The sequence below is a fragment of the Podarcis liolepis genome, assembly GCF_965112155.1.
Source record: "Podarcis liolepis genome assembly, chromosome: 4".
Classification (NCBI taxonomy): Eukaryota; Metazoa; Chordata; class Lepidosauria; order Squamata; family Lacertidae; genus Podarcis; species Podarcis liolepis.
The window spans coordinates 100,258,760-100,275,202 of record NC_139558.1 but is presented as its reverse complement, the minus strand read 5'-3'; the positions used below and the strand labels follow the sequence as shown (position 1 = coordinate 100,275,202).

Here is a 16,443-nt window from a genome sequence, read left to right as displayed (position 1 = left end):
ACCACATTTCCTTGTTCCACCTGGCACTCTGCAGTGTGCCAACCTTCTCTATCCATTTTTAAATGGTTTCAAATTCACTTCGCCAAGACAAAGCTTCAGGAGCCATTAAACAGCAGATACATGAAGGTGTATATGCTTTGACTTAACAGGAATGGTCCCTTATAGAGTTAAAATGACTAATTTGAACAACTGCCTTTTTTAGAATGGTTTTTCACAGACATAAAAGACAGAGTCGGTTTTGTCCTCCCAGACTTTAAATTATATTATGAAGCTGCATGCCTGATATGGATTAGGGACTGGGTGAAGTTGGAAAAGCAAGAAGCATTAGAATTGGAAGGACATGACAATAGATTTGGCTGGCACGCATATTTATGGCATGGGAAAGGGAAGGTACATAAAAGTTTTTATAACCATATAATTTTGAAATCACTAATGAGTGTATGGGAGAGATATAAAGATTTGTTAGAACAGCAACCCCCTTGGTGGCTTTCACCACATGAAGCTTTACTGCTCAAACCACTTGGAAAGAAAGGAAAGTGGCTTACCTATGCTGACTTGTTAAAGGATCAAGAAGGAAAATGGAAACGAAGAGATTACGAGGAAATAAAAGACCATTTTCAGAGTTGGTTACAAGAAGACAATAAGAAATGATTTCGCTACACAACATCTAGATTTCAAAAGGAAGTCGTAGAAGGGAAAGGGAAGTTGCTGAAAGGTGCATATAGTATTCTGCTAGAATGGGAAACAAAAGATGAAGAGGTGAAATCAGTCATGATTAAATGGGCACAAGATATAGGTCATAATATAATGTAGGAAGGGAGGTTTTCTTTCTGGGGGGAGGGGAAAATGGGGGGAATGAGGATGATGTGTTTTTTATAAATTGCTGTTGAAATTCCTAATAAAAAATATTCAAAAAAAAAAAGTTGAGAACCATGGGGCTATATAAATTCTAATTGGAATCAGTTTGAATTGGGCAAGTGTATCCAGGCTGCAATTATCTTTTTGGTCCCTTAGGAACTGTGGGGTTAGGCTCTGCAATCCAGAATCTGTGGAGTCCGATACTCTTACGCTGCGACTCAGCTTCCTGGACTTGTAGCAGAGAAACACAGCTTTGTGCTTGTGTGTGTAAGCATGCAGAAAACAGCACCTATACACAGCCACTTTCTAATCTAAGCAGCTTTATTTATGTACAGAAGCAAAAATAAATCATCCGTTCTGGGAGCGGCAGATATCGCTACTCCTTTCGTCTTGGTCAGAAAACGAAAGCAGAAAGACAAATAACAGATCCCGGATGTAGGGATCTCCACCCCTCAGTGGGCACAACACAAGACGCTGAGCTGTTTTAACCCTGTAAGCTCTGATTCTCCTCACACCCCCTCTTGTCCTGCACTGCTGGGGCTTGTAAGCATCAACACTTACCCCCAAAACAACCCTGCACAGAATTCACTGTGCCTCTGGAAACTCAAAGGTTTAGTAAACCCATCTGCCAGATTCTGCTGGCTTGGACAGTACTTCAGCATCACCAAGCCTGACTGGACATTCCGACACACATTTTGGAAACGTATGTCCAAATGTTTGGTTCTGGTCTTAAACTGCCCAGACTCTGCCAACTTCAGACAGGGTTGATTATCCTCCCAAACAGTGACGGGCAAACAACAATCCCCGCAGATCTCTTGGACCAAACACGTGTAAAACTCTAGTTCTCTGCAAAGCTCTGACAATGCACTGAATTCTGCTTTTGGGACTTCCACCCAACTAGAGTGTCCCCAAACTTTATTCCCATCCCAGGCACAGACTTCCTGTCTTCCAGATTCGCCCAGTCGCTATCAGTCCAGAATGTAAGCTTGGTTTCATCCTTAGCCAACAGTTTGAGACAGAAATCTTTGGTATCCTGCAGGTAACCCAGCATCCTCTTGATACCATTGCAGGCACTCACACTTGGCCTTGTAGCTTCCCTGCTGAGCAGATTGGTAGCAAATGCTAGCGTATGTCTGGTCTGCTTCACTGGGAGAGATACAGCAAACTACCCAGAGCTGACTGAAAGATCTCTGTGTTTTCGAACTCGGCACATTCCCCTAGCTGACTGTCTTTCACGTAGCTTGTCTCCATGGGTGTACTGACCCCTGCACATTCAGACATTCTGAACTTCTCAAGCAACTGCTCAATCTGGCCTTTCTGACTGAGCAAGAAGCTTCCGTCCTGGACGCCTAGGTAAACTTTCACTGGATCTAGGTTTTTGAGTTGGAAATGTTTTCCAAGCTCTGTGGCAAACCCTTGAACCTCTTTCCCTGTCTTTGCCACATAGATTGTATCATCCACAAAAATCAAGACCACCTCTTGTGACTCTCCTGACCGATTGCTTCAGACCGTAAATGGACTTATGAAGCTTCCACACTGCATCTGGCCTATTGCTCTCAAGCCCTGGAGGTGGATGCATGTACAGATCCTCCTGGAGGTCTGAGTTCAAATAGGCTACATCCACATCAAAGTGATGCACCTGATGACCTCTCTGTGCAGCAATGGCTAAGAGCATGCACAGACTTTTACTGCTGGAAGTAGGAGCATACACCTCAGTGTAAGGCAGCAGTTCCACTGCATAAACCCTCTGGCTACCAGCCTAGCCTTGTACTGCGGTTCTCCAGTTGCTGTGGGTTTAAGACGGTAAACCCGGCGGCTGCTCATGGCCTGCTTGCCTGCTGGCAGCGTTGTGCTGGAGAACACACCTAGAGACTTCATTGAGTTCATTTCCTTCTGCATTGCCTCTTGCCACTTCCTGGTTTCCTCTTCAGGCAACTTCTGAACTTCCTCAATACTCTCTGGTTCACACTGAGCCACACCAATCCACACACTAGTGACCTCAAACCTTTCAGGTGGTTTTCCTTTAGTAGTGTGAGCTGAACACCTCAGCACAACCTCAGGTACGCCCTCTGACCCACTAGGGCCAACTAGTGTGTCCTTGCTCTCCCCTCTGACTTACTGCACATTCTGGATTTCTCAACTGGACTTGTGGGTGAGGAGGAGCACTCTTTGGCTCTAGCTTAACAGCTTTAGGAGATGCCCTTTCCTGTTCCTGCTCTGGGTTGGGACTCTGAGCCTCAGCAGCAGGATCAGTTTCTACCTTTCCTTCATCAGCAGAGTCAAGCAGACTCTCTGAAAGAATGTCTGGATTCCCATGTATGCATGTATTCCACCCACTCTGCTCACAGAACTCAGCACTCCTGCTGACTAGAATCATAGACTGATTGCCTTCTGGATAGGCAAATCTCCACCACTTGGTCCCTGGCTCATACCCACAAAGGATCATTCTCTGGGACCTAGAGCCACCCTTTCTGGGTTTGGCACAAGGACCCAAGCCTGACATCCAAGCACACAGAAGAAATGCACCTTGGGCTTAGAATAGAATCATAGAGTTGGAAGAGACCACAAGGGCCATCGAGTCCAACCCCCTGCCAAGCAGGAAAACCATCAGAGCACTCCTGACATATGGTTGTCAAGCCTCTGCTTAAAGACCTCCAAAGAAGGAGACTCCACCTTGGCAGCAAATTCCACTGTCGAACAGCTCTTACTGTCAGGAAGTGCTTCCTAATGTTTAGCTGGAATCTTCTTTCCTGCAGTTTGGATCCATTGCTCTGTGTCCGCTTCTCTGGAGCAGCAGAAAACAACCTTTCTCCCTCCTCTATGTGACATCCTTTTATATATTTGAACATGGCTATCATATCACCACTTAACCTCCTCTTCTCCAGGCTAAACATGCCCAGCTTCTTGCTGTGCAGCAGAAAATAGGGCGTGTCCCCTACTACAGAACTGTAAGAACGGTTCAGAGTGAACGATGTGGATTTCCACGCTTCCACCCAAAACTGCTGGGGCAACCCTGTGTCAAAGAGCATGGCTTTGGTTGCCTCCTGCAGCATTCTCTACCTGCATTCTGCAACTCCATTCTCCTGAGGAGAATTTGCTACAGTCAACCTGTGGTGTATGCCTTTCTGGCAGAAGAAGTTCTGCAACGCAGACCTGGTGAACTCTCCACCACGATCTGATTGAAAGCCCTTGACCCGCAGTAAGAACAGTACTTCTCACTGCCATTATCCAGTCTTTCACCAAAGCAGCGGCCTCTCACTTGTGCTTCAGAGAGAAAATCCACCCATTTCTGGAATAATCATCCACCAGAGATAGCACAAATTTGGCCCCACCCAGACTGGCAACTGGCAAAGGTCTGCAAAGGTCTGCATGGACTAGCTCAAAAGGTTTTGTGGTTACTCTGTCAGACCTAGGATAAGAGCACGTCTGAACCTTGTCTTTCTTGAAGGCACCCTGCATTCCAGGTATTTGTCACATGCCTTCATCTTGCACCCCTCAGTGCACCCTGGGACCTTCTTTACGTACCCCCAGTTGATATGTGACATTCTCCGGTGCCAAACGCCATGATGGCACCCATCATGAATGGGAAGGTTACCACACTGTGCTTGTGCATCCTCAGTGGGACCTTTACGTGCAATAGGCGATTCTAGCACAAACAGCCTGTCTTTGCACTCAACACTGACCAGTTGTCGCCCACCTCTGGAAATGGAATAAACATTATTTTCAAAACACACTTAGAACCCCAAATGGACAAGAGAGGAAACAGAAAGCAAACAGAACTGCATCTCTGGAACGACATAGGCCTCAATCTCCACCTGTAAAAAAGAACAATAAACAGAGCCAGACATAGCGCTTGGAACCATCTGCAAGAGTTACACTTCTTCCAGTTTTCACAGCCTTGCAGTTCCACAAAAAACCACTAGATAGCGATGACATGAGGTGGTGACTGGCCCCACTGACAATCACCCAGCTCAGCACGTGGCCCTGGTCGCAGTTTTTCACTGTTGCCATAGCAGCAGCCAAATGATACTGTGACGACATGTCTCTGCCAGTTTCCTTGAGACCTTTTGAGGCTTCCCACACTTGGCAGCTCCTGTTATCTGGTTGCCAAAGAAAACATCCTGTGGCTCCACTGGACAATTCCGGACCAGGTGGAATTCAGAGCTGCACCGGAAACGCATCGGGAAGAAAAAGCTTTCAGTCTCTTCACTTCTCCCTTCTCCCTTCACCCCCACTCTTGGGTGCAGCACAGCCTGGGCCTGCTCGACCTCCAGCTTTCTGCCTGCAATGCCTATAGTGGCAGCAACTTTTTAAAAAAGTAATATTTTGAGCTCGTAGTTCAATTTCAGAGCAGCTCCCCTTGCTCAGGAGAACACTTCTAGCATTCCATCTCCTCTACCTGTGGCATTGTTCAGCAGTGGGGAAAGTGACCTCTTCACACCGGATGTCCATTTGGTATGGCCCATTCCAGGTTTTTTCCTGCCCCTTGTGTTAGTCTTTCATTTGTTCTCCTATGTGTGTTGCCAGTAGAAACCACAATTCTGCGGGTACTCTAGGCGGTGCAGAAAGTTGGCAGCTATTCCCTACACCCACAGGTCTCAGGATGGTTACAACATAAAAAAACAAAATAAAAACACAAAACACCACATTTTAAAAGGGCATTAAATGTCAATCAGCCAAAGGCCTGGTTAAAAAAGTGTGGATTTGCCTGGCTCCTAAATCTGTACAATGGTTTTTCTAACCTTTGTATGGATTCTTTGATGGGAAGTAAGATTGGCCCTCTGACTGAAGCTTTTTCCACATTCCACACACTGATATGGTTTCTCCCCTGTATGAATTCTTTGATGTGAAGTGAGATTGTGGCTGTGACTGAAGCTCTTTCCACATTCCACACACTGATATGGTTTCTCCCCTGTATGAATTCTTTGATGGGAAGTGAGTTTGGAGTTCTGAGTGAAGCTCGTTCCACATTCCACACACTGATAGGGTTTCTCCCCTGTATGAATTCTCTGATGCTTAGTGAGATAGGAGCTCTGAGTGAAGCTCTTTCCACATTCCACACACTGATGGGGTTTCTCGCCTGTATGAATTCTCTGATGCTTAGTGAGATAGGAGCTCTGAGTGAAGCTCTTTCCGCATTCCTCACACTGATAGGGTTTCTCCCCTGTATGAATTCTTTGATGGGAAGTGAGAGAGGAGCTTTCAGGGAAGCTCTTTCCACATTCCACACACAGATAGGGTTTCTCCCCTGAATGAATTCTTTGATGGTAAGTGAGATTGGTGATCTGACGGAAGCTCTTTCCGCATTCCACACACAGATAGGGTTTCTCCCCTGTATGAATTCTTTGATGGTAAGTGAGACCGGAGATCTGACTGAAGCCCTTTCCGCATTCCAAACACTGATAGGGTTTCTCCCCTGTATGAATTCTCTTATGGGAAGTGAGATCGTGGCTCATTCTGAAGCTCTTTCCGCATTCCACACATGGATAGGGTTTCTCCCCTGTATGAATTCTTCGATGTGAAGTGAGATCGGAGCTCTTCCTGAAGCTCTTTCCACATTCGACACACTGATAGGGTTTCTCCCCTGTATGAATTCTTTTATGTGAAGTGAGAGAGGAGCTTTGAATGAAGCTCTTTCCACATTCCACACACTGATAGGGTTTTTCCCCTGTATGAATTCTTTGATGGGAAGTGAGATGGGAGATCCAACTGAAGCTCTTTCCACATTCCACACACTGATAGAGTTTCTCCCCTGTGTGAATTCTTTGATGGGAAGTGAGAGAGGAGCTCTGGCTGAAGGTCTTTCCACATTCCATGCGCTGATAGAGTTTATTTCCAATGAGATTTTGTTGATGGGAAGTGGAATTGGAGCTCTGCTTGCAGCTTTCTCCACACTCTAAATTTTTACGCGGCTTCTCCTCTCTGGGGATTTTATCGTGGTCACCTTTGTTCTCAATTTTCGATTCATCACAATCTGCAATGGAGACAAAAAGGGATTAGAGCCTCAGGAACAAATGGAGAAGAACTGAAGGAAGTTGGGCTTGTGTTCATTACCTGTGTTGTTTGTCATTAACCATCATATTTATTATTATGTTCTGATGAGTTGTTGAATGTTGGTTTGTTTGATATACAGTAGTGGTCAAAATTGTGGAAGACTTTTGGAAAAAAGTGTATTTCAGAGTTTTGATGGCTTATAACACCACTTCATTTGGAGTAATATCATAAAATAATATATCAATGGAAAGATAATTTAATCAAGACTGCAATTCAACAAAGGCTGTTCAATTAGCCATATTCTATCAAACGTTATAGCCAAATAACCAGAAAAAGCAAAACTTGCTTAGGTTGACTTTTGTCAGTGTGTTATGTGATTGCTGTCAAGTTGGTTTTGGTTTTTTGTTCTTTCATTTAGTGAGGTTGTAAAACATAATAAAATTATAGAAATGGCACAAAGAGTTGACTGGTCACCCAGAAAGCAATGTAAAATTGTAGTATTAAGTGAACAGGGCTACAGTTATGAAGAAATTAGATGAAAGATTGGGGAAAACTTAACCAAAGCTGGCATTTCGATATTATTGAAGAGGTATAAGGAGACTCAGCAACTATAAAATCAGACTGGTAAAGGCAGGAAAAGGTGCGCAAAGGCAAGTGACGATCGAAGAATAGAGAGACTGTCCCTATATGACAGAAGAAAATCATTTTGGTGTATACAAGATGACATGGCGAGATGTAATGTGAAGTTGAGTGCAAGGACTGCTCTAAATGTTAGAATTCTAAGGAAAAAGCCATTGTTATCTCTCAAGCATGAGTTTAACCAAATTGCGGGAGGCAGTGGAAGACAATAGGACCTGGTGTGCTCTGGTCCATGGGGTCACAAAGAGTCATACACGACTAAATGACTAAAGAAAATCTCTCAAGCAAAGGTTGAAAATATTTTTTTTAAAAAAATAAATTTTATTAACCGGCCAATCACATCAAATCAAACCACATCACATAAATTCCAAATTACAGAGCCGAATTTTTTAATTTTGTTGGGGGGTCCCATACTTCCAGATCCGAGGAAGGATTCTGATCTAATCCTTACTTCTGCATTTATGTCCAAATCAGTCCAAATAGATGTTCAAACAGTCCAAACACATATTCATAGTTCTTTCCAATCTTATCTTGCTGTTTCCATATCACTTCTTAATCATATATTTTCTCTTTGTCCTTTATGGTCTCTTCTGATGGTCTCCTTAAGCCAATAAACTCCGATAATACTCCTGTGTGGATTTCCCGTCGTCAATCCTCAATTCCAGTTGGTTCCCATAAATCATCACCTTTGGAGATAAGATCACTTTTTCCCTCGTAAATTATAGCTCTGTCGCTCTTAAGACCTCTTTGAGGAGTTTCTCCCACGATGTAAGAACGCTCTCTTTCACTCTTCCTCCTCCCGGACTTAGTCCTCCGACAGAGCTTCCCAAAATGGCGACGGGATTTTTGACTGCGTCAGAACAAAGCTCTTATACATTCCACAGTCTTCTAGAAACATGCTTTGGTTCGAAAGTTTATCTCCACACAGCCTTAGATTCACAGCTTAAGTCCTTAAAACCTCATTTCTGGCTTTTGCCTCTTGAAGGGAGGGGATTCTTGGGTTTAATCACATAAGTAGGAAAATAAAACATTTTCCCCCTCCCCCATCAGTCCTTTGCCATACCGTATCTTGACGTGTCTTCTCATAATTTAAATCTTATTTTTCCAGAGACCTCTTCTGTTGCAGTCTTCACTCCTCCTCATTTCCTGAAGCATGTGCATTCCTTCGTGCCAAATTGTTTCTTTTGAAGTTCTTGCAGCTAGTGGCGCAGGTCAGAGACAGCGTCCAGGAGTGCCGAGATCCCACAGGAGGGATTTTGTGCCTAATGCCCCCATCCCCCTCAAAAAGTCGGGGGTGATATCGGGCACAGCAGGCAAACGGCCCCACTCACCGTCTTGAGTGTGTAGGGAGCCTAATTACTCCCAACATAGCCTCCAAATTACCTCCTGTGCGTCGGAGAGATGTTATTGTCGGCCATCTTCCTATGCGCCCCCTAGTGGCCCCCCGCAAAGGTTGAAAAGATTAAACCCATGTTAATTGGACACGGAACAATGGGACAATGTTTTTGGAGGGATGTGACCCAAATCTCCTTGCTTGGTAGTGATGCCATGAAATACACAAGGGGAAGAATCAGAGAAGATTTACATGCTACTTGCATTACACCAACCGTGAAACACCCAGATAGTGTGATGATCTGAGGTTGTATGGCAGCAAAAGGTGTGGGCAGAATTTTCATCATTAAAGGGAATGGAAATGCCCCCAAATAAAAAATGAAATACTTTAGCCCAAACTGAAGCCTTCCGCAGGTGATCTTTTATTAAGTTTCATATTACCGAATTAAACACATCAAACCAATTAGTCCAAATTATAACAATGCATATCATGTAATCCAATTATTTTCCAAATTATAAATTTTTGTGGGGGGTACCCATGTTTCTTGATCGGCAGGAGTCCAATCCTCGAATATTTTCTGCTGCTTTCATATTAAGAATGATATTTCCAGTCTCTTCTTCTCAATCCTTGTCGTTACTCATTTTCCTTTTCATTCACCTCCAAATTGCTCCGCAAGTGGCTTGAAAGAAACAGTCTTGTTTGTATTTCTGTGTGGGCTTTGTACTGCTCTCTCGTAAATCCCAATAATCCAGGCATTTCCGCTCGAGCAAGCAATCGCCTTCTTGTTGTTCCGATGAAATACAGTCCAAAAGCTCGCTCTTTAACTTTCCCGACCTGTTGCATCGTAAATTAGTCTTTTTCCAGGAGGGCTGCCCCTTCCAGTTCACAATCTCATCAAAAGTAATAAATCTTCGGCTCGCCCTCCCCAAGACCAAACCTCCTGCAACACAGGTCTCGTATCAAATCTCCATTCTAACTGCGTCACAAAGAGAGCCCTTCTTTCCAAATCCTTTACAGAGTAAAACCTTTAAATTCATATTATTCCCACACAGTTCCTTTTTAGTCCCATTTGCCAATTAGTTGCTGTGATGGATATTCTAAGAGGGAGGGTTATTAGTTAATCACATAGAGCAAAAAAAGATAAAAAATCATTCCCCCCCCTTTAGTTCCGTTGCACTCCAATCCACATACCAGCATGTCTGTAGTTCTTTGATGTAATCTTCTGTCTCAGTCTTCTTCATTTCAGTGGTAAAATTGTTAGCAGATAAAAACCTCCTGCCTCTCTTGAAGCCTGTGCGTTATCTTTCACCAATTTTTTTCCTTTTAAGTAACACAACTAGTTTCGCTCCTGGAAGTAGCTTTGGAGGAGTTCCGAGGCCCGCCGAGGGTTGTGCACCCAGTGCCTCACCCCCTCCTTCTTCCAAACTGGGGGGTGATTTATGGCAACAGCGGGTGAAAACTGCATCTCTCCCCCCTGGAGAGATGAGGGAGACTGATTTACTCCCCATAATCAGCCTCTAATTACCTCGTGGGAGCTGGATAGATGTTAATATCCGCCATCTTCCAAGGCGCCCCTAGCGGCCCCCTCCTACTTATATATTTATTTTCTATTTCAACAGGACTCAGCTCCATGTCCTGTTGCTGCTGTGTGAAAAAGGTGCTTTCAAGATAATCCTATTCCACTGCCGGAATGGCTTGGGAATAGCCCAAACATTAACCCAATCAGAAATCTATGGAGCCAACTAAAGAAACTTGTTAATCAGAGGCAACCCAGCAATAAAGCCCAATTAACAGAGGGAATAATTCAATCTTGGTTTCACATTCTTACAGGTGCAGAACTAAAAATTTGGTTCACTTCATGGGAAAGCGTTGTAAGGCTGTAATTAAAGCTAAAGGTTACCAATGGTTACCAAAAGTTTCACGTTTTTTCTTTATGACTGCTGTTCCAATAAATACTCCTTCATGAAAGTCATTACATTACATTCTTCATTAAATTATCTTTCCATTGATATATAATTTTATGGTATTACTCCACACAAAAGTGGTGTTATGAGCCATCAAACCTCAGAAATACACTTTTCACAAAAGGTTTCCACAATTTTGGCCACCAGTATAAGTTGTTCATTTTAAGTTAATGTTCTTTTTATATGGCATCAGAATATTATTATTTCTGTTTCATGTTTATATATGTGTTGGAAGCCGCCCAGAGTGGCTGGGGCAACCCAGCCAGACGGGCAGGGTAGAAATAAAAATGTCAGCTTTGTTCCGGAGCTGACAGAGGCTGGAATGTATGAAAGCAAGCAAAGAGAAATAAGGAAACTGGAATGTGAGCTGGAATGTGAGAGGGAGGAGGGGCAGCCGAGTGGCAGAGCTTCAGAGAACAGAGAGCAGGCAGCAGATAGCAAAGATCCACAAAATACCAATCTTAGCTCAGAAGGGGAGAGGCCAGGAATGGCTAGCCCAAAAACTTGAAGGCGCGAAAAGGTCAGTGAGAGGAGGGGAAAGAGCGGAAGCGAAAGGGTTTTTCCCCTCTTGGAAGAAGAGGAAGGGGCGGAGTTTAGACTTGGCAACTGCAAACTTGGAAGTCAGACACGGAGTGAAAGAGCTCCGGAGTGATTTATGTGTTTGAGCAATAAACCTGAGATAATTACTGCCGGTGTCTCGCTTCTGTGGGAGAGCCAAGCCATTACAAAAAATTATTATTACTACTACAGTGGTACCTGTTCTGGAAAAAATTAAGTTTGTAAACCGAGGTACCACTGTATCATCCTCATCCTCATCACCGCTACTACTACCTGAGATTCCATAAGCCTAGCTCTTCTCTGGGATGGATTTTGTTTGGCCCAGTCATGGCATCCCCTCCATCTCCAATGTCACTCCTTGTTATGGCTTGGTCTCTCCCACAAACGTGAGGAGACTCTGGCTGTTAATAATTTCAGATTTATTGCTAAAACAGCAAACTTGGACGGAGCTCCTCTACTCTTCGTCCTCCCCACAAGATGGAGTTGCCCAGACTGAGCTCCTCCCCCTTCCCCAGCACGGAAGCCCCCACCTTCTCTTCCAGTATCTTTAGAGCGTCTCGACCACTTTTCAGATCCTACGAGATTTGGCAGAGAATGCTTCCTGCATTCCAGCGTCTGACTCACTCCTGTAGCTCTCACACAGCTGTCTGTCACTCTGTCTCTCTTTTTCTTCTCCCCTTTGTTCAGAGCTCAGATTACAATTGATCTCCCCCTCCTCTCTGCCTTCCGCTGCTAAGTCTCCTCTCCCTAGGCCTGCTTCTTCTCTGGCTGGCAGCACCTGAGCTTCGCTGCCAGTCGGCTCTTTGGTCAACCCAAGACTAAAAGGAGCAAAAACAAAAACCTGAAGCTACTTATCTTTCCTAACAATTCTGAAGCTGACATTGAAGATGGCCTGGGAAGTTCAGACCAGCCCAATCCTGGTAGAAAAAGGAATAATTTCAGGAAGGTTGTTCAAAGGAAAAACTGGGGGTGGGGGTGTTAGGTTCCCATGTGTTATGGGGACGCTGTTGAGCTCTGTAAAAATAGATGAGGTTGGTCCCATAGAGGTATTTTTTGAATTTCCAGGCAGGTATGACGATACTAGAGGGAGCCTTACCAAGAGAGGCCAGGATCCCACAATTCTCCTCCATGACATCCTTATGCAGAGCTCTCTGGTCAGGATCCAGCAACGCCCACTCCTCGTCCGTGAAATGAACAGCGACATCTTCAAAGCACACTGGACCCTAAATGAAAAAGGGATATGTCCTCCTCTGAGACAGCAGAAATATGATCTGCTACACAATTCTCTGTTGTTTCCTTCCTGTACATTGCAATGTTGTTTCAATAGGATTGCTTTGCTGCACATTTTAAATATGGATGCTAATTTTAAGTTTTAATAATGGGTATTTGTCTTTGTGCAATAGGTGGTACTCCACATTCTGTTTTTCAATTCATTCTGCCTAGGCAAGCATTCCAGTTTCCCCAATGGAAGGATCGACTTTTCCCTCTCCTCCTGAGCTGTTCTGGGGAGTTCCCTCCCAATGCCCTAGAGCCAAATTCAAGGGATTCATGGAGGCATGGAGAGGGGGAGAAAAGGGGGGCAGGCCCCTTTTTACAGCCAATGGGGCTGGTTAGGTTAATCCAGGCCACTATTTCTCCTCATTTGTCCACTGCTTAGAAACCAATCTGAGCATTCAGTGATCAATCTAGAAATAAAATAAGCCTGTTTTGGATGGCCATATGTCTTGGATGATCTAGCAGAGATTCCTGCATTGCACGGGGTCTCCTGGCTCTGAGAGACAAGCAGGGAGGGTGGCTTCTGGCAAACGGAGAGGAAGCCACCTGTGACTCTTCCTTATTCTGACTCACCTCTGCCTCCCGACCTTCCTCTCCCACTCACCTTCCTTTTCTGCCTCTGATTCTGCACTGCATTCTGCCACAGAGTCTCCCAGCTCACTAACCCCTGTAACCCCTTCAGCTTCTGACACCTCATCTTCCCAGGCTTCTCCCTCTTTCCCCTCTGAACACCCATCCTTCTTCTACCTCCACTCCTTCGGCTCTGAGCTGTCTTCCCTTCCTGGTTCCCCGGCTGCTTCCTCCCACCATTCCTCTGTGCCCAACTAGTGCATGACATTGCTCCATCCCTCGGCCTCTGTCCCCACAAGGCAGCTTCCCCTGACCTGATCTGGTTCCACAGTCGCTGCTTCCCTTCTGCCCTCATGAAAAGACGGATCAGGAGGTCTTGCTGGCATCATTCTGTCACCTGCACGAGATAAAAGGTAAACAGGACGCCAGGAGTGCCGGCTTCTCTCACAGGTGAAACAGGGCATCTCTAACTGCAGATGGGCCTTTGAAAAGCCTTTCCTGCTGAGAGCATTTGAATGTTTATGCCCATTTCATATGTTTGTTGTGCAGAAATACATCTCCCCTCCTCTGGACCCTTCTTCCCAACTATCTCCCCCCAAAACAAGATGAAAAGAACCCTCAGATGAGTTGGAAAACCAACGGAATGAGACCAGAGAAAAACCACCTTCCTCCTTACCCAGTGGCCTCTCTCTGGTGTCCAACGGAGGCCTCTCTGCCTCACAGGAATCCAGGTCCATTTCTGCAAAGAGATCCTTTCCCTGAAAAAGAAACAAGGATTCAAAACAGAGAATGGTTGAGAAAGACTGCGAGATCTCATTCCATGGATGCTTTCCCATAAAACGGATGGTCCATCAGCAGATCATTATGGGATGTTCTCTGTCCTGTTTGGAGCCCCTTGGGAGTATCCAGACGAAAGTCTCTCTCACCTGCTTTCTCTCCTCTGCCTGACTCAGGAGGAAACCTTCGGCCAGGGCCACCGCCTGGGAACTGGTCTCTGCTCCGCATTCCCTCACCCAACTCTCCATCTCCAGAGGAAGGACAGCCAGGAACTGCTCCAAGATCACCAGGTCCAGCATCTCAGCTTTCGTGTGCCTTTCTGGCTTCAGCCACTGATGGTCAAGGTGGCAAAGTCGACTGCAAACCTCTCGGGGTCCTTTGGCCTCCTGGCAGCAGAACTGCCTCAACTGCTGGCTCTGCACCTCTGAGCAGAGGGTGTCCTCCTCACCCAGGATCTTCTGCACTGGGTTTTCCCAGAATCCCCCACTGCTCCCAGTTTGGCTGGCATGGCCTCTTCCTGCTTCAGGGCCAGCTGAATCTTGTTCATCCATCTGTGCTCTCAGGAAGCCTTTGAGAGACTGGAAGGAACCCTTTGGTCTTCTGACAAGTTCTGCCCTTCTAAATGAGAAGCTGTAGCAAATCCTACAAAGCAAATACATTGTTCTGTTACAGAATTTGTAGGACAGGAAAAGAAATATTTCCCTGAGCAAGCATGGATGAGTCTTGCTGGGAACCAGGGCTGGACTGCACCGCATCCCAGACCATGAGCTATCTTTTTGAAAAGAAAGAGCAGGAAGAGGAGAAGAACTAAGTCTCTAGCCTTCTAGCAATGCAAAAGGTGGAGGCAACGGAAGGGATTTCTGGGAGATTAATCAACCTGGTTTCTGTTGCCAGAACCGACTGAGAAGGGAGTCATTTGTATCTTGTGAAAAATGGATGCTTGGCTCTAGTGGGGTTCCTCACCTGGGGTCCTCAGGAGTTGCTCCCCACCCCCACTCCTCTGCTTCTGTCTCCTTTTCTTGCACTTGGACTCTCTGCCGCTCTCCAGACAGACTCCTGGGGTGGGGTCCCTTTTTCTTTGCTCTGAGGGCCAGATAAGTATCTGACCAACCCCCTGGAGGCCAAGTGGGCAGGCCAAAGACATCTCCCTTAAAATTTAGGTGGGTAATTTATTATTATTATTATTCCGCTAGATAGCTTAACACACACACAGCCATTGATGCCAAGGTCCCTGGAGGCTCGGTGAGTAGCAGCGCCCATTTCCGGCTGCTTTGCCAGCAACAATCCCTTTGGGACAGAGAGGATGTGGTCCTGGGATGCCATGCTCTGGGTGCGAGGGGATTGCTGCAGTGGCCTCCGTGGGGAGCTGCCCTTGGAGACGACTGAGAAACTGGTCCCCAATGCAGTAGCCAGACTAGGGGCTGGGATCCCTCTCTTTACTCCTGGCCTTCCTCTCCCACCTTTCCTTCCTCCATGTGGGGTTTTCTTTGGGGGGGGGCTAGTCCACCTCCTCCTCCAGCTTTGGAAAACCATATGCACATGTTTCCTCTGTTGTGCAATGAGGCTGAGCGATGTCACACATAGTTAAAGTCCCAGGGACTCCTTTGTTTAAAGAAGGGAGATTTTTTCTGAAGGGGGGGGCGGAGGGCCAAATGAGTTTGGGATCCTCTGATCTCCAGGAAGGAGAGCGTGGCAGACCTGGCCCCTCCCGGATCAGGCCCCCCAGGCATCCTCCCCTGCTGCAGCCCTGCCCCCCGTCTCCCCACTGCACCCTCTGGGGGGAGAGAGAGGAGACTCACCAGATCCCAGGAGGGGACAGCGAGGCAGCCCTTGCAGGAGAGACCCCAAAGCAAGGAAAGGAGTGGGGAGGGAGGGGCCTTGGCTCTGGAGGACCTGGCCCCCTCTTGCTTCCTGGCCTCTCTAGGAAGGCAGCTCACTTCCCTTTAACCCTTGCCAAGCCGAGTCCCTCCAGCTCAGCCCTCTCTCGCTTGGCAGAACCTCAGATTCTTATTATTTTTAAAGGATTTAGGGGGGCAGCTGCCCCCCTGGCTACGCCAATGCCCAGATATCCTTTTTTGGGGGGGTGAGGCTCTTGGCCTCCCTTGTCCAGAAACCAGAGGAAGAGCTTGCAGGAAAAAGGGCTTTTCAGGAGGCAAGGAAGCTCCTCCTAGAATTCCGGAGTGGAGAGATAGGAGGGGATCCCAGGGTCATCTAGTCCAACCCCCAGCAATGCAGGAATCTCAGCTAAAGCATCCATGGCAGATGGCCGTCCGATCTCTGCTTAGAAACCTCCCAGGAAGGAGAGTCCACCACCTCCCAAGGGAGACCTTTCCCCTGCCCAACTGCTCTTAGATGTCCCTCAAGGCAGCGGGTCCTGAGTTCTAGCCCTGCTGAAATAATCGCACTGGCTGCCAAGGAGGAACCAAGCGAGGTTCAAAAGAAATAAATCCTATTCTCGTCATAAATGTGTAATAC

At 46.2% G+C, this 16,443-nt stretch overlaps 1 protein-coding gene across 1 annotated transcript; it reads right to left on the bottom strand.

Annotated features, from left to right (window-relative positions):
- Positions 1-1,161: 1,161 nt before the first annotated feature.
- On the bottom strand, positions 1,162-15,847 carry LOC310705191 (uncharacterized protein). The gene is made up of 7 exons (XM_083499744.1): positions 15,768-15,847; positions 14,118-14,610; positions 13,868-13,949; positions 13,506-13,588; positions 12,443-12,569; positions 3,760-6,832; positions 1,162-3,390 (listed from the first exon to the last, which is right to left on the bottom strand). The coding sequence occupies exons 2-6, from the start codon at positions 14,517-14,519 to the stop codon at positions 5,574-5,576; spliced, it is 1,953 nt and encodes a 650-aa protein (XP_083355870.1). The 5' UTR covers positions 14,520-14,610; positions 15,768-15,847; the 3' UTR covers positions 1,162-3,390; positions 3,760-5,573.
- Positions 15,848-16,443: the final 596 nt, after the last annotated feature.

Coding starts and splice junctions, on each gene's coding strand:
- LOC310705191 (XM_083499744.1), bottom strand. CDS start 14,519: ATGGATGAACAAGATTCAGCTGGCCCTGAAGCAGGAAGAGGCCATGCC. Junction 12,570..13,505: donor CGACTGTGGAACCAGATCAG/GTCAGGGGAAGC, acceptor TTTTTCATTTAG/GGTCCAGTGTGCTTTGAAGA. Junction 6,833..12,442: donor TGGGATCCTGGCCTCTCTTG/GTAAGGCTCCCT, acceptor TCTCCATTGCAG/ATTGTGATGAATCGAAAATT.